The 18,254-nt window shown below is 39.7% G+C and overlaps 2 protein-coding genes across 2 annotated transcripts; both read right to left on the bottom strand.

Moving 5' to 3' along the window:
- Window positions 1-9,389: 9,389 nt before the first annotated feature.
- On the bottom strand, window positions 9,390-11,802 carry LOC129745635 (transcription initiation factor TFIID subunit 5). Its single transcript, XM_055738841.1, has 4 exons — window positions 11,629-11,802; window positions 10,652-11,568; window positions 10,006-10,588; window positions 9,390-9,935 (listed from the first exon to the last, which is right to left on the bottom strand). Exons 1-4 carry the CDS (start codon window positions 11,689-11,691, stop codon window positions 9,543-9,545), a joined length of 1,956 nt encoding a protein of 651 aa, XP_055594816.1. The 5' UTR covers window positions 11,692-11,802; the 3' UTR covers window positions 9,390-9,542.
- A 2,491-nt stretch (window positions 11,803-14,293) lies between these two features.
- LOC129743195 (uncharacterized protein K02A2.6-like) lies at window positions 14,294-15,811 on the bottom strand. The gene has a single exon (XM_055735170.1). The coding sequence runs from the start codon at window positions 15,809-15,811 to the stop codon at window positions 14,294-14,296; it is 1,518 nt and encodes a 505-aa protein (XP_055591145.1).
- Between the last annotated feature and the right edge of the window lie 2,443 nt (window positions 15,812-18,254).

Below are 18,254 nucleotides of genomic sequence, written 5' to 3'. Positions count from 1 at the left end.
CTTCCATTTTTAGCAATCGCGAGACAACTTTGATTGTCGCACCGGATCTCGATCGGTGTCTGCTGCTGACCAAACATCGCCGTTATTCCATGCCACAAACTTGCTTCCTGGATCGCAGCCGATAACGCCATATATTCGGCCTCGCACGTTGATAAGGCCACTGTCGTCTGCTTCGTACACGACCAAGATATCGCTCCTCCTTGCGCCACGAATACTTACCCGCTTGTAGACGTGCGCTCATCCGGATCGGATCCGAGATCAGAGATAACGCATGACGTGCTTTGGTCCGGGATTCTTGTTAAACCGGCTCAGACAGTTAACAGCAAACAAAATATCTGGTCGGGTGCTCTGTGCCAGATACATGAGGCACCCAACTGCTTCTTGGTACGGAACATCCTTCATGGCTACCAATTCCTGTTCGGTTTTGGGGCTCATCTCGTTCGACAACCTCTCGCTTGTGTTCATGGGGATTTTCACGGGCTTGCTGTTTACCATGCCGAACCTCTTGAGCACCGACTCCACGGACGCTTCCTGGTCCAGTGTAATTCCATCCGCCGTCCTTTGAATGCGGATGCCTAGACAGTGATTCGCAATACCCAGGTCCTTCATGCGAAAACTGCTGCTCAATTGATCCTTCAGCTTGTCCATTTTGGCCCGCTCGTTTGACAACAGGATAATGTCGTCAACGTAGATTGCAACGATGAGAAGTGTATTGCCATCTACATCCACGTAAACGCAAGGATCGTACATCGTCGAAACCATGCCAAACTTTTTCAGTGCTGCGTCGAGTTTTTGGTTCCACACCGGGCTTGATTGTTTAAGCCCGTACAGAGCTTTATTCAGCTTACACACCTTTGTTCCTTCGGTAAATCCCATCGGCTGCTCCATGTAGATTGGTCACGGCGTCCATTTGGTCGAGTTCCAGATTGTACTTCGCGGCTAGGGCGAAGAGATATCGCAGTGAACTATACCTAACGACAGGAGCGTAGGTCTCTTCGTAGTCCTCCCCCTTTGGCTGCGAAAAACCTTTTACGACAAGCCGCGCCTTGTGCCGCTGCACTCGCCCATCGCTGTCCAATTTCGTTTTGGTTACCCACTTCATTTTGATTGCCTTCCCCCCAGGAGGAAGTTTGGAAAGGGACCACGTCTTGTTGGCAATCAAAGCATCGTATTCATCCTGCATGGCTCGCTTCCACAATTCACGGTCGTCACTTTTCAGAGCCTCTTGAAAAGTTTCAGGATCATCACCGAACCTCGCCAGCGGTTCGGTTGCCATCGCAACGCAACCATCGTCGTCGGAAGGCCCAGCATCGTAATCGTCATCGGTAAAACCACGGAAAACCTCCGAATCTTGTGAGCGGGGAGTCTGTGAAGGTTTGGAACGAGGAATACCAGCGCTTTCAACAATAAAATCCTTATACTTGCCTGGTAGCACGTGCTCCCGTCCGCTGCGTCTAAACACCTTTGACCTAGGTGGTTGAAAATTTTGTTGCGAAGGGAGCACAAGGTCGGTCAAAGTTGCTGTGAATGTATCACTCTCGGGGCTTGAACTTCCGGAACTATCATCGTCTGTGCCGGAAACATCGCCACAAACAACCAACTCGGATTCGTCATTCACCAACGACGCATCGGACCTCGGCTTCATTTCCTCGAACTCTTCAATGTTCTATTTCACTTCGGAGACAGGCTTGTCTCGTAGCACCGTGAAACCACCAATGCCGCTTGGTTTGCCCTGGTTCAGGAAAACCACTTCCCGACTGATGAAATTGGATTTCTTATTCGGATCGTAACACCTGTATCCTTTGGTTTCTTCATCGTAGCCAGTCATGATGCATTCATGTGATTTCGAATCCCACTTGGAACGCTTCTGCTTGGGGATCTGCACCATGATTCTCGAACCAAAAATGCGAACGTGCAAAGATTGGGGTTTCTTCCACACCATGCCTCATCGGGAGTCATCTCATGACCACTTGTTGGAGAACGGTTGATTAAGTACACCGCACACGCCACTGCCTCGGCCCAGAATCGTTTCGGTAATTTTGCTTCAAACAGCAGACAACGAGCCTTCTCGATAATGGTTCTGTTGGCCCGTTCCGCTGAACCATTCTGTTGTGGGGTGTAGTCCGTCGTCGTTTCGTGCCGAATGCCAGTGGATCTAAAATAATCTTGGAAACCTTGGTTACAGTATTCCTTACCATTGTCGGTGCGTATCGCCTTCAATTTCTTCCCGGTCTGGCGCTCCGCCATAGCGTGAAATTGTTTGAATACTGCCAACACTTCATCTTGAGATTTCGTTTCAGGAAATACACGAACATGCGGCGACTTTTGTCATCAATAAACGTGATGAAATAACGATTGCCGCCCAAGGAGTTTTCTTCCATCGGCCCAACTAAATCGGAATGAATTAGTTGTAAAACCTCCGTCGAACGTGAGCCACTTGTGCCAAACGGTAGCCTCGCCTGCTTCCCTATTTGGCAGATACCACAATCCTCAGATTCCTGAGTTGCGATTCGGATACCGTTCACCAATCCATTTGCCAACTTGTGAATACTTGGTACACTTAGGTGGCACAGCCTTTTGTGCCACAGATCCATCGACTCAGTTACGCTGCATACCATCGCTTTTGAGTGCCGCACATCCTTATCAAGCTTGAATTGATTGTTGATGTGACTTCCAATGGCGACCAAATCTCCACCGGCGTTGAAAACCTTGCATCCATCGTTCGTGAAATTCACGGTGTAACCTTTTCGGACCATGCTGCTGACCGACAAAAGATTAGCTGAGAGTGAGGGAATCAGCTGAACGTTGCTCACAGCTACACCTTCATTGTCGTTCCAACACTTTGGCCAAATTCGAGCTGTAGCAGATCCAACGATATCCATTTTTCCGCCATTCGCCGCCATCACAGTGCCAGAACTGTTCTGCACATCCTCCAACAAATCCTTGTTGGCCGTCATATGAGCATATACGGCCGAATCGAAGAACCAATCGCTTTTTTCACACGAGTCAAATGTGGAAAAAACCGTGCAAAAGGATTCACCTTTCCTTCCATTCTTGCATTGTTTGGCGATGTGTCCATAGTTACCACAGATTCTGGATTTCAGACCTTTAGAACAAGCAGGCTGTTGTTTCTGCTTCTCGTTGCTACCCCGTCGTTTGGTTGTTGCGAAGGCGTTGTTTTTTCCGTTGCTATGGTGATCATCGATTTCTTGAAGAAGTTTGGTTCTTACGTTATCACCAGAAATGACCACGCCGGAATTTTCCATGGCCATTATCATGGGCTTGAACTGCTTCGGTAACCCAGCAAGCAGCAACATACCGACCCACAAATCCGGAATTCTGAATCCAAGTGAGTTCAGTTGATTGGATGTTCCACTACTTCGTTGACGTAATCCTCCGAGCTTGAGCAAGCGTCCAGGGTCAATCGGAGTAATTTGTGAAGGAGACCAACCTGTCGAGCTAGACCCTTGTCTTCGAACGATCTCTCCAAACGGTCCAACGCTTCACGAGCCGCTTCCGCATCTTCGATATGGGTGTACAGGGATGGATCCACCAGTAAGATGATTTTCAGCTTGGCTTTCAAATCCGTTCTTTCGTCGACGTCTTCAAATGTCCCGTCCGGCTTTTGATTCGGCTTCACTGCGCCCCAAAGTCTCTCCAGCTGAAGAAATGTCTTCGCTGCGAACTTCCATGGCGACCAATTTGCTCTTCCGGTCAACCTTTCGATGGCAGGAAGACTTGATCTCACGTACGAGGTTCCAGCTACTTCGCCTCCGGCAGCTACAGTTCTTGACGATCTTGTTGTAGACATTTCAACCTTCTAGAAAACTTGCAGACAGGCCCATAACCTGTTGTAGAGAGCTATTGAGTAGAGCGACTAGATCGGTTGAATGTTACAAACGGAATGACAATTCATTAAAAGATCATAATAACACCGTAATAACTATGGCTTGCTACGACTTCTTCATTTCAACAGTGAACCTACATAAAATTTAGTATGTATACTGACGATAAGCCTTCCAGCGGGATTCAAACTAAAAGGGGGATCATAGACGTCGTGTTATTGTTAGTGACGAGGATCGTATTGAACAATTACAACAAACCCTATGATAGTAGATAGTTGATATCCTTGTTGAAATTTTTCGTCATTGGAAATAGAAGGCCCAGGAGGCTTTTAGAAACTCTGGCGACGATGTCATTGGCGTGAATGTTGAAATCCAGCCGCTGTCAATAATCACACCAAGATCTGTCACATTCTCAACTCGAACGGCTGCCTCGTTACCAAGAAAATAAACGACTTCTAACGGAAACCACTGACGGTAGAATTAAATTGCTACACATTTACTACGATTCAAAAGCAATTTAATGCCATCACACCAGGAAGCGAAGACGTTAAACTTGTCCTGCAGGAACTCGTTGATGTGGTAAAAACAATTTTAGGTCGTTGGCCTTAGCTAATTTTGGTCCAAGCAACAGCACATCGTTGAAATAAATCAGGAATAATATTGGTCCTAAATAACTCCCTTGTGGCACTCCAGATAAAGCAATAAGTTTCGTTACCAGATCCTGCCAGGTAGCTACAGAACCATTCCAGTAGGGATACCATTTTCCCGTATGTTTGAATAACGTGCCGCTATTAAGCCTTCTCCCATTCTAATCAGAGGGACACTCAAAAACGATTACAGTCGAGTTTGCCAATAGATTTTTCATGAATGAACCTGTCGAAAGCAGCTGACAGGTTGGGGTAAATGTCGTCGGCTGAGATCCTGAAGCAAAGCTGTCTGGTACAGTAGACGTGGACACCAAGGGGTGTGTGGGTCTCATAGAGCGCTTAGGCATAAAATCATGTTATTCATCTTTTTTCGTGAACCGGAAACATATAGGCTTCTTTCCATAAAGTAGAGAACGTTGACATATTGAGCGAGGCTTGAAAGATTAGTTTTATACTTAGAGGTGGCTGGTCAACCATCCGCCTTCATAATGGTATCATTATGTCTGTGGTATCAGCATCGACCACAATTCGAAAAAAAGAAGTGCTCAGTTGAAGGACGTTGCTTGCCACACTGGATAATTGCTCCGAGGATGTTGTGCCAGAGGCAAGCATACTACGGACTTTCTCTGCGAAAATATTATATATTTCACGGTCCGAAGTTGCCGACATATCAACCAAGAACATGTATGACGGCAAGCCGGTTTATTCCCGTTGATCCTTGAAGTAACGATTTAGGTCTAGTTTTAAAACCATACTGCATCCGGTTCAGGAAGCTCTGGAAGCAACGCGTACATACAATATAGGCTTGGTTGAGTTTGTGATCCTGATATTTGGCGTGAAACGACTCATGCCTGATGACAATCTTCGCTCGGTTCATTGGACAACAGGATGGCAGCGAAAAGGGTCTATTTGAATTCCGAAAAGCGATCATACATATTTTGAGGATTAGCCGAAAACACTTACCTGCATACAATTTCAGCTCAATCGGCCTTGATTTATAGGTGCCTTAAAGGGCTCAATGTTACAATGTTTTGACCCTTAAAAATCACCAAAGTAGGGATCAATGGAAATCGGGAAAATCGGAATTTTAATTTTGATGTGAAATAACTTGAAAATGCGTAAAACGTCGAGATATAGTGTTATCTAAAAAATCCGAATCTACACCCAAAATAATTTTGAAATTTTTTCTACGGGATTTTTCACGTAAATTTAGATTTTGTTGCATCCTATCGATTCTACGTGAGTTTTGTGTAACCACAGAGTATCAATAATGACCTGGTAAAAGCTACTTTACTTTCACATAACATACACATGAATTTCACGTAAATTCCAAGTGGATGATAGTGGTAATAAATTCTTATTCGAAAAGGGACTTTTTGTCAGTCAGCTTACTTGTTTTTTTTGCTATCGTCGGAAGTCGACCAGTAGACCACACTTGTCATCCTGCGGGGCCCTAGCACAAGCAATGCAAATCCGAGCGTCAGCAGCGTGGAGGTAAGTGTATATGGATTTTCCGGTCGGAAATTAATTCATTCTAAGCTGAGATTTGTGTTTGTTTCCAGCTTCGGAGAAAGCTTCTGGAAGCTCCGCCGAGTAGAAAAGGAAGGACCGTGAGAAGGAGCCGTCGGCACCGAGGAGACGATTCCAGTCAAGAAGGTGTTGGAGGTATATTTCAAGTGGCAATGGAATGGCGCACAAAGGTACATTATTCACATGGTTGAAATAAATTATGTTTGCGATAAAATAAAATTTATTTTTATTTTATATTACCGAAAGCAGAGACGAAAAAATATTAATAGAAAAGATTCAAACATCATTTCAATACTAAACACATTTCACGTAGCTTCCATCATCACATCGCGTTGAACTCACTTGAAATTCACGTAAGTTGTACGCGATATTCACCAAGCAAAAATTCCTATTGGGGGAGCGTTTACTTATTTTTTTCGTACAATTTACGTGAAAATCAATTGGATAAAAATTATGTAGTTTTTCACGTAGCCACGACGTGCGGATTATTTTGGGTGTACATTCTGGGACGTTTTTCGGAAATCTCGTGGCTTTAATGTAATATTTCAGAGTTGCCTTGTAAAATAAAACATCAATCGCTACAAACGACATTAACAAACTGGACGTTTACAAGTTATCTAAGACAAGGCTCAGACATCTGAATCAGATTTAAGATTCAGATTTCAGATTCAGATTTCGGATTCAGATTTCGGATTCCGATTTCAGATTCAGATTTCAGATTCAGATTTCAGATTCAGATTTCAGATTCAGATTTCAGATTTAGATTTCAGCTTCAGATTTCAGATTTCAGATTTCAGATTCAGATTTCAGATTCAGATTTCAGATTCAGATTTCAGATTCAGATTTCAGATTCAGATTTCAGATTCAGATTTCAGATTCAGATTTCAGATTCAGATTTCAGATTCAGATTTCAGATTCAGATTTCAGATTCAGATTTCAGATTCAGATTTCAGATTCAGATTTCAGATTCAGATTTCAGATTCAGATTTCAGATTCAGATTTCAGATTCAGATTCAGATTTCAGATTCAGATTTCAGATTCAGATTTCAGATTCAGATTTCAGATTCAGATTTCAGATTCAGATTTCAGATTCAGATTTCAGATTCAGATTTCAGATTCAGATTTCAGATTCAGATTTCAGATTCAGATTTCAGATTCAGATTTCAGATTCAGATTTCAGATTCAGATTTCAGATTCAGATTTCAGATTCAGATTTCAGATTCAGATTTCAGATTCAGATTTCAGATTTCAGATTCAGATTTCAGGTTCAGATTTCAGATTTCAGATTCAGATTTCAGATTCAGATTTCAAATTCAGATTTCAGATTTCAGATTCAGATTCAGATTTCAGATTTCAGATTTCAGATTCAGATTTCAGATTCAGATTTCAGATTTCAGATTTCAGATTTCAGATTCAGATTTCAGATTCAGGTTTCAGATTCAGATTCAGATTTCAGATTCAGATTTCAGATTCAGATTCAGATTTCAGATTCAGATTTCAGATTCAGATTTCAGATTCAGATTTCAGATTCAGATTTCAGATTCACATTTCAGATTCAGATTTCAAATTCAGATTTCAGATTCAGATTTCGGATTCAGATTTCAGACTCAGATTTCGGATTCTGATTTCAGATTCAGATTTCAGATTCAGATTTCAGATTCAGATTTCAGATTCAGATTTCAGATTCAGATTTCAGATTCAGATTTCAGATTCAGATTTCAGATTCAGATTTCAGATTCAGATTTCAGATTCAGATTTCAGATTCAGATTTCAGATTCAGATTTCAGATTCAGATTTCAGATTCAGATTTCAGATTCAGATTTCAGATTCAGATTTCAGATTCAGATTTCAGATTCAGATTTCAGATTCAGATTTCAGATTCAGATTTCAGATTCAGATTTCAGATTCAGATTTCAGATTCAGATTTCAGATTCAGATTTCAGATTCAGATTTCAGATTCAGATTTCAGATTCAGATTTCAGATTCAGATTTCAGATTCAGATTTCAGATTCAGATTTCAGATTCAGATTTCAGATTTCAGATTCAGATTTCAGGTTCAGATTTCAGATTTCAGATTCAGATTTCAGATTCAGATTTCAGATTCAGATTTCAGATTCAGATTTCAGATTCAGATTTCAGATTCAGATTTCAGATTCAGATTTCAGATTCAGATTTCAGATTCAGATTTCAGATTCAGATTTCAGATTCAGATTTCAGATTCAGATTTCAGATTCAGATTTCAGATTCAGATTTCAGATTCAGATTTCAGATTCAGATTTCAGATTCAGATTTCAGATTTCAGATTCAGATTTCAGGTTCAGATTTCAGATTTCAGATTCAGATTTCAGATTCAGATTTCAAATTCAGATTTCAGATTTCAGATTCAGATTCAGATTTCAGATTTCAGATTTCAGATTCAGATTTCAGATTCAGATTTCAGATTCAGATTTCAGATTCAGATTTCAGATTCAGATTTCGGATTCAGATTTCAGATTCAGATTTCAGATTCAGATTTCAGCTTCAGATTTCAGATTCAGATTTCAGATTCAGATTTCAGATTCAGATTTCAGATTCAGATTCAGATTTCAGATTTAGATTTCAGATTCAGATTTCAGATTCAGATTTCAGATTCAGATTTCAGATTCAGATTTCAGATTCAGATTTCAGATTCAGATTTCAGATTTAGATTTCAGATTCAGATTTCAGATTCAGATTTCAGATTCAGATTTCAGATTCAGATTTCAGATTTAGATTTCAGCTTCAGATTTCAGATTTCAGATTCAGATTTCAGATTCAGATTTCAGATTCAGATTTCAGATTCAGATTTCAGATTCAGATTTCAGATTCAGATTTCAGATTCAGATTTCAGATTCAGATTTCAGATTTCAGATTCAGATTTCAGATTCAGGTTTCAGATTCAGATTCAGATTTCAGATTCAGATTTCAGATTCAGATTCAGATTTCAGATTTCAGATTCAGATTTCAGATTCACATTTCAGATTCAGATTTCAAATTCAGATTTCAGATTCAGATTTCGGATTCAGATTTCAGACTCAGATTTCGGATTCTGATTTCAGATTCAGATTTCAGATTCAGATTTCAGATTCAGTTTTTAGATTGAGATTTCAGATTCATATTGCAGGTTTCATTGATTTGATAAGTTTAGATTCATCAAAATCGATGAAATTCGCGAAATAGTGTAATAAAATAAATAAACAATATTTTTAATCTAGTTGGTAGACAGACAGTGCAGTGCGGCTGTGCTCGAGGTTTTCTTTGGAGCTTGAACTCATGGCCATCAGCTTAAACAGTTAGAACTACATACCTTTTGCTTTCTTTTAGTTCTATGAATGGTCAAACAAATGGATCACGATTTTAATCATATATTTAAAATGGGTTCTGTTCGTTTGATTGTAAAGATTTCCAATATTATGAGGACAAAATATAAACTTACACATAGTGAAACTGTAGGGAAAAAAAAGTTAAACAAACATTACTCACATATAAGTTTGATTCCGCCTTAGGCTGATCCCTCGAACATTCCGACACCGAGCAGCAAATTCCGTCTGGTAAAATGCAACGTCAGGAACGGCGTCTGTTTGGTAGGGAACGACCGCATCAAATACGGTTCCCCATCGCGCACGTCCGGATTGTGTGAAACGTTCACATTTTCCCCGCTAATGTCTTCACACAGTTTGGAAAAGTCCCACAACTTCAGATTGCAGTCTAGCCCACCGGTTGCCAGAATCGTTCCATCCCGACTGAAACAAAGGGAATGAATGGAAGCAGAGTGACCGCAAAGGGCGGCCAACAGATGCCCATGAGCTAGGTCCCAAATGAGGACCCGACAATCAGCTGAACCGGATGCCAGATAGCGACCACACATCGAGAACACCATCGAGTGGATCGGGGCCTGTTTGCAGAAGAAAATAAAAAGGTTTTATTTATGGGGTTCATAATCTGAAATCTTTCAATTTGTCTACCTTATGACCGGTCATAAGTCTCAGATGATTGCCAACGCAAACGTCCCACAGCCGAACGGTTCGATCGCTGGAACCGGTTGCAACGTAGTTTGAGTTCGGGTGGAACACCACCACATCAACGTCCGACAGATGACCGGCGAAAATACGCAGCGGTTGGTGCGAGTCGGTGGCCCAAAGTCGAGCAGTTTTGTCGTGTGAACAGCTCACGAAATAGTGTCCATGGGGCGAGAATCGAACGTCCCACACTGAGAACTGGTGTCCCTTATAGACCACAACGCAGGTCCAAGTATGAAGTGACCACAAACGAATGGTACAATCTTCGGAGCAACTCAACAACAGGGTACGATCCGGCGAAAATGAGGCCCTGTAAACGGGACCACTGTGGCCGTACAGCATCCGGCTGATTTCTGCCTTCCGGTCATCCAACATTCGAATCAACACGTCATCGGCGTCCCGATCGATTTCTTTGAGCTGTTCGGCAGTTTTCATTTCTCGAAGCTTGACCGGTGTCAGCGACCACACCTTGATGGAGGAATCGGAGAATCCGATCGCTATGAGACTGGAGTCTTCGCAGATCTCGGCGCTGATTGGGAGAAATGTAATTGATAATTAAAATAATGTATTCAGTGATCTGTATTATACTTACCAAGTAACAGTATAGTTGGCATTCAGTAGCGTGTACATACACACCGAGGGGAGACAGTCCGGTCCCAGATTAAGTCTTTTGGATGCTTCTCGCAAAGACTTGATCTTCTCCATCTTGTCGACGTCCTTCAGTTTGGGCAAAGGGATTCTATCCAGTGGAGGAGCGTTGGGGTCTGATTTGGACTTTTTCGAAAACAGTGGATCCTTTTTGGCCTTTTTCTTTTTCGGTTTATCCGGTGCATCCGGATCCATATCATCGTCCTCTTCCGGTGGGGCCTGGACTAACGTTTGGACATCCGGTTCCTTCAGCAAACCATAATAAACTTTAACTTTGTTGTCCAATCGTTTGGCTTCTCCAATCATGGCACCGGAAGTGGCATCGCATTGCGATTTGTTCCGTGCCACACCTTCGTACAGATCAAAGAAAAGATGCTCATTGACAATGTTCAAAATGACCGATGCTTTCTTCTCATGGAGATGCCGCTTCAAAAGGGAAAGAGTATCTCGAGAAATTCTGATAGTAAATGCATTCGACTTGAACGTGTCCGTCAAATCATTTCCACTCATCTGATCCCGTTTGGTGACCATGGCCAATTTGGTCAGCTCATCTTGATAATAATATTCTTGCTCCGGTCCAAACTTAGAAATAAGCTTTTTCGCCTGCTCCTCGTGACTGTTGTAAACCAGTTCGATGTACATGTGAACCAGTACCGGATACAGAATCAACGCTAGCTCATGCCGGTAAATGTCCAGCGATTCCTCCACGAACCTTCGCAGCTCCATGTAGGAATTTTCGTAAATATCGGGATCACCTTCACTCTTGTAGGCAGCCAGGACGCTGTTTACCTCAGCCTCGCCGGCAGCATTCTCCGGAATGTCCGACAAACTAGCTTCTTTCTTGAGAATATCTTCCGTTCCCTGAAAATATCAAGCCCAGACGTGAAAGCCCGAACACTGAATTTTATGTCAATAACCTACCTTAAGATTGTACTTTTTCAAGACGGCCAGAACGGCCATCAAGTCTGTCTTGCTTTGGGCCATTCTGGGGCTAGAATTTCAATCCGTTTCGTGTAAAATTTCACTGAAGTTCACCAAATTTCACGATTTAAGAAGCGGAGCCCGCACAACGCATCAAGCAAAACGACGCTCCCGTCTGCGGTGGAAAAAGTAAACACAGAAATGACAACACGACGCTTTGTACACTCAAAATGAAGGTTACGATAATCAATTACCAAATTGGAAGAGGGTGAAAGTGCACCTAATTTTGAGCCAAACTCTTAAAAAAAACCCAAAACTCACACAGTCAGTATAAAAATAAAAATTTATGTGCGTTTACAATAGAGAGAAATCGAATATGATTTGCCGACAATGTGACTTATTCAGACTTCAGTTTATTTTTCACTTCCGATTCAGTTCTTCAAAACACCAAGAAATCTGCTTATTGAAATGTCTCAATTTTAAATGTTCTATAAAACATGTCTCACTGAAATTTGAGGACAACCAATTCGCTGTTTCGAAGCTGCGCTGGTGCCATCTGGAGTAGTACGATGAAGCGTGAGCAACATTCTGGGTAAACGATAAACTATAAAAGACTTTATAATCTTTTGAGTAAAATTTTCATAAATCCAAATGATTATGAAAAAAAACACTCCTTTGAAGATTTAAGTTTATTTTTCCACTTAAATCGTAATAAATTTGCCCGGTTGAAGAGTCAATTTTACTGTGATTGATCCATTTTAAACTAGTCAGTCGGTGAGAAAAAACCAAATGTAAAAATGTAAACCAATGTAAAATAATTGTTTGCGCCTATTTTCAAGATTTTCTTTTTTTTTCAAATTTGTTATCTATATTTTTATATTATATCTTTATATTGAACTTCATGTCATTTTGGCTGGTATGTATGCATGAACGTTGTTACTATCAACTAACTGTTGGATTAAGTTTAAATATAACATTTCATAAATAAGTTAGATATAAAAATGTATGAAGTTTCAGCTTAAGACAGTATAAAATGTTAAATTCTTAATTGAAATTCTTTACGGCTTTTGGTTGCATTAATTAAATTTTCAATAAGTTTCGCCAAAAACAAAATCAGACCATAAGGTCCGATAAAACGACAGAACATGATAATACCATTGAACGATGTCAATTGAATAGCATAAAAGTAATCTAAAATTGTGTAGTAGCTCGAGAATCTTGTTTTTATTCACTTAAACCACCATCAAATATAAACATCCACCCTCCAGCTTTCAAATTATTACGCCTGATTGTATGTAGCTGCAGAAGAAAACTTAGTAGAAAATAGCAAAAATCTATGGATTTTTGAATAGAAATTTCTAGCTTATCAATTGTTGGGGCTTTTCCAAATTTTGAAGAAATGTTAATTGACTTATCTTTTAACAAATTGCAATTGAAAATGTGCACTTGGCTTAATTTTTCATTCAAAAATATGTGAAATACTCCAAGAGGTTTTTGGAATAGTAAAAAAACCACATTTTTTGTCGTCGATTTACGATGCATCACGGCACATACAGATTTTCTCCTATAGCTCACAATAATCTCTGAACCTTTTACTTTAAGCATGTATTCACAATTTTTTGAAGATCCTTACCAAATCAGAAAAAATCATAATTTATTACAGGCTAGTATTTCCACCCATTTGTTTACGTTTTCTTGCACACACACGATCTGTCAAAAATTAGCTTCGAAATCGCGGATTTAAGTTCAAATTTCTTAATTTTCACGGTAACCAAAGTTACTCTAATCTGTATAAAAATCCATACAGTTTCAAGAAAAGTGTCTCCACGCACTTTTATGTTTGGGCGTTTTATGCAGAGCGTGTCTATAGAGCTTTTATACATTTGCGAGCTATCGGCCAGTTAGTCAATTCTGTATATTTTGACATGGGGATACCCATGCATTTTCAAAATTTCTTCAAAAAAGTGAAAGTTAATGAAATTTCTCAAAAAAAATCATAAAAATTTATTTTCTTGCGTAGCATTAATATCTTTATTGTAAATTAAATATATAAGACCGACCATCCTGGTGCCGGAATATTGCTTTTTAAATATTTTTTTTCGTTCAAACTCAAAACTAATATGGCTCAACTTGAAAGTCCCATAACATTTCATACCGATTAACATAGATGTTGACTCAAGGCCAGGAGGGCATGCAGAATTCTGAAAAAAAAAAATAATTTTAATCTATTGTAATAGCATAATAGAATCAGTTCGTCTTGTAACAATTAATTATACTGAAAACTTAATCGAAATCGAAAATGATCGAAAATCTTAGGAAAAACTTTGTTGGATAGAAAACATAAATTTTGTCTGATTGGGAACAAACACAATCATTAACGATTTTTGTGATACCTTTCCGATGAACCGAAACGGTTGCTCCCTCAAGCTGGCAGAATGGTAGAACGATGCACACCCATCGAGGATTGAACTGGTTGGTGTTATGTCGGGTATTTCGGAGTATAAAGTTCGTACAACTTACTCGGATGGCCGTCGTACCAAACTGAATCTTTTATTCGGCTCACACTTGGAACATGGTCAATTGTATAATCAAGGTATGTCAAATTGTTGTTTATGATTGTATTAGTCTTCGGGCGTAGTGTACGACACTACACTCCTCCCTTTCTTTATAAATTTGTTATTTCATTAAGCGTAAAGTCTTTGAGATAGGCTGGTCGTTTGGAATCCCTTCGAGCACGTTTTCGACATTCGTTTGTCGTTTCCTTCTCGAGACTTTCGTTTCGCGTTTCCTTCTCGGGACTCCTTGTTTGGTGTAAGTCGGTCAACTCTGAATCTTCGCTATGAGGAGGCAGGTTGCATGATGTGGTCGCTCCTCCAGTTGTATCTGAAAAAAGCTTTTTGAGATGTGAGACATTTCTGTACATTGTAGTGCCAGTTGAATTGGATTTCAGTTTAACCCTTGACCCCTCCCTTTGGATAACCTCAAATTCTTCTGGGTCGAATGTTGTGGACAGTTTGTTATCTTTTTGAGTCCTTTTGACGACAACTGTTTCTCCCTCCTTCAAGCTATTGTGTTGTGTACCACGTCTGTTGTTGGCATATTCTGTAGATTGAAATTTCTTAGCCTTGTCACGGTCTTGGATTTCTTCGAGAATGTTTTCTGGTTTTGTCATCAATCCTGGTAACTTGTCTTTCATAATCCGTCCAAACATTAATGAGGAAGGAGCTACTCCAGTTGTTGAATGCGGCGTTGAGTTTTGCATCAAGACAAACATGCGTAGATCCCATTGCCAATCGGACCCTTGTTCTTGGGAAATTTTCATTCGTTTTCCGATTGTTCGATTTATTCGTTCCACCTCCCCGTTAGCTTGTGGCCAATACGGAATGGTTCTTCGATGTTCTATCCCAAATTGCTCCAAAAACTGACGAAACTCTCCGCTCACAAACTGTGGACCGTTATCTGTTCTTAGGGAAACGGGCATGCCAAATCTACAAAACGTTTCGTGAAAAGCACGAACGGTGAGGGTAGCGGTGATGGTTTTCATTATTATTACTTCTGTGAACCTACTAAAGTAGTCGATTATCACCAGCAAATTGTGCCCTGACGGAAATGGTCCGGTAAAGTCAATGGCCAAGTGAGCCCATGCCCTATCTGGTAATTTTGTGGAACAGATTGGTTCTGGTGGGCTCAAGCCTGATACTAAGGTGCAAGCTTTACACTTTTTAACGTAGGATTCTACTTCTTTATCCATTAGTGGCCACCATACCTTCTGTCGTAGGTTTCGCTTCATTACCACTATACCGGGATGAGTTTCGTGAGCAATGTCCAGTACCCTCGATCTTAGTAAAGTAGGTATTACTAGTCTATCTCCTCGGATCAACAGGTTTCCGGACCTTGACAGTTCCGAAATGAACGGTTTGAAAACTTGAGGTACCTTACCCAATTCCCCTGTTTCTAACGCAGTTATTGTGTCCCTTAGCTCTGAATCTCTACTTGAGATGTCTTCAACTTCTTCAAGCGTAACAGCTTTGGGTATATCCAGTCTGGCCAAGTGATAAATGCAAGCTTCTTCTGAAGGGTCAAATTCCTTAGGAGTTTGTACTGATAATCTTGACAACGCGTCCGCCAAATTGCTGGATCCGGGTTTATAAACAATTTCAAAATTATAAGCTTGTAGTCTCATCACCCACCTTTCAATCCTTGCGCATGGTTTCGCTCGTACTGTAAACAAGAATTGAAGGGGTTTGCAGTCGGTAACTACCCGAATAAGAAAATACTGTTACCAAACAGTTACTATAATAGTTATACAACTATTTAGAACAGCGTAAAAAAACTTTTAGTAAACGATAACTGACATCGTAAAAAACATTCCACTAAATGTGAAATCCAAAACGACGGTCTGTTGAATATGGCGTTAAGTTATGTTACTGTTTAAAACTGTTAAAACAATTGTATGGGGCAACTGTTCTACAAACAGTTTGATAAAGGTTTATAAAACGCTTATGAACAACGTTTTCAGGGTGTTGGACTGTTTCTCGAATAAATATATGTGCATGCCTTTTTCGATGATTTATCAAACCGTATCCAAAACTGTTATAGTAATCGAAATGAAGATTATACGAATCGTTTGTACCAATATTACTGTATATTTGATGGTGTCTAATATAACGAACCATAAAAAAAAATGTAAGATTAGATCATGTCGTTAAACTTTTATAAGACGATAACCTCAAAGCTTAATAAATTCTAAAGAATAATGTTCATCAATCATCAAACTATTCTCAAAACCTTTTATTTTTCCGTAATTGTATGATCGTGTTATAAGTTTTTCATGACAATTTTCTATCCAATTGAACACTAACACTGGGTTAAATTTAGATATCCTTCAGAAGCTGTGGATCCTAATGTGAGGCCGGTTCAGCTAGGGGGTCGAGTTGGTCCATTGAAGGCTTCGTCACCGGGATAAGTGGTGCTTCCGAGAGATCTGTGATATTGCCACTCAAAATTGGTCACATTCTCAAACACGGAATGGCACGTTTCTCGAAATTTTTCCTCCATCAGTATTGCTGAAACAAAAACAATAAAATATTAGTACCTATTTAATTTCAAAATTAAGAAATAATTAACAAGTTTCCAATCATATTAATCTTCACTAACCGATGATGGTTTGCAGCTTCTTTGTCCTACTTCGTTTACATTTCATCAAACCAGGGAGGGGCAGGAAATCATCCATCCTAACCAACCGACTGCTGCTACCTCTTCGGAAGTGCTGTTTGCTCGTTCCCGATCTCCGAAAGCCGGTGTTCCATCTCCGCACACCTCGATAGCAAAAACAAAATCGCCAGTGCTGTCATTGTAGCTTATTCCACCTATTTTCATCATTTTTATGCTACAGTTCAATGGTAAAATGATGTGGTGTGGTTCTTCCGGAGACAGTCGAATCGGTTTTGATTCTTTGGATTTACACGAGCTGGGATTCGTAGTGGTGGCCGGCTGCATTCTGGAGTGGTGAGGAAACGCTGAATCCAAGAACCGGATGAGTAGGTGCTTATTGAAGAACTCCGAGAACGCGAGACAAAATAACAATGAAATGAAATGCGATAAAAATGAAAACAAACTCAACGCCATTTTGAATTCTGATTGTCCTCTCTGATGAAGGCAGTGATGCCAGTTGACTGGTATTGAAAATTTTTCAGGAAATTCGAATTAATTATTTATTTGAGCCATATTTGTTGAAGTTGTTTTTGATAATATTTATATCGATTGAAAAAAAAAATTGAAATACAGTACTGATCATAATTGTATAAAGATTGGAAGCACGCGCACTGTCACTTCTACTTTGAACATCCATAACATTTTTTACTCTGAAGATATTTTTTGATCAAATTTACTGCGTAAAATAGATCAACTATCACACTATTATCCCCTATTATATCACAAAATTTGAGTTTTCTGAAGATTTTGTGGTCAGAGTTGTTGATCAAAAAATATCATCAGAGTAAAAAGTTATGGAAGTTCAAAGTCAAAGTGACATACGTGCTTTCAATTTCTATGCAATGATGAACGGTACAGTATGTTAAAAGAAGAATGATAAAGTTGAATGTTTACGTGTTTACTGAGTTTTATAATAATCTTCATATAAATATGAAGATGAATATAAACGTATTTATGCCACAGTTTAAAATTTATCCTTTATAAGTATAAATAGAGATGAAAAAACGATATGAACTAAAATACAAAATAATGTTGTTCATTCATATTTTCTTTAAGTTGTAAACTCATAAAAAAATTCTAAGAAAAATACAGATTATTAATTTATCGCGAATCAAAATTATTTAAAATCTTCCTGGCATCTCGGACTGCTAGTTTCGCTGAGTGAAAAATGCGCACGTTCGAGGTTTTAGTTCAAGATCATCTTTACCTTTCATATAAACATCACTTTTTACATGAACGTGAATGATTCGTTTTATTCCTTCTTGAAAAAAAAATCAAACAAGGTTTCACATTATTTCTACGACTACATGAACAGTCACTATTTCTGGATTAGTTTAATTACAGTATTGATTATACAAGTTAGGGTTTTTTAACATGCGGGTAGTTTGAATCTGGTTCCAAGAAGGTACAAC

The sequence above is a fragment of the Uranotaenia lowii genome, chromosome 2 (genome assembly GCF_029784155.1).
Source record: "Uranotaenia lowii strain MFRU-FL chromosome 2, ASM2978415v1, whole genome shotgun sequence".
NCBI classification, from domain to species: Eukaryota; Metazoa; Arthropoda; class Insecta; order Diptera; family Culicidae; genus Uranotaenia; species Uranotaenia lowii.
This window is presented reverse-complemented; position numbering and strand designations above follow the sequence as displayed.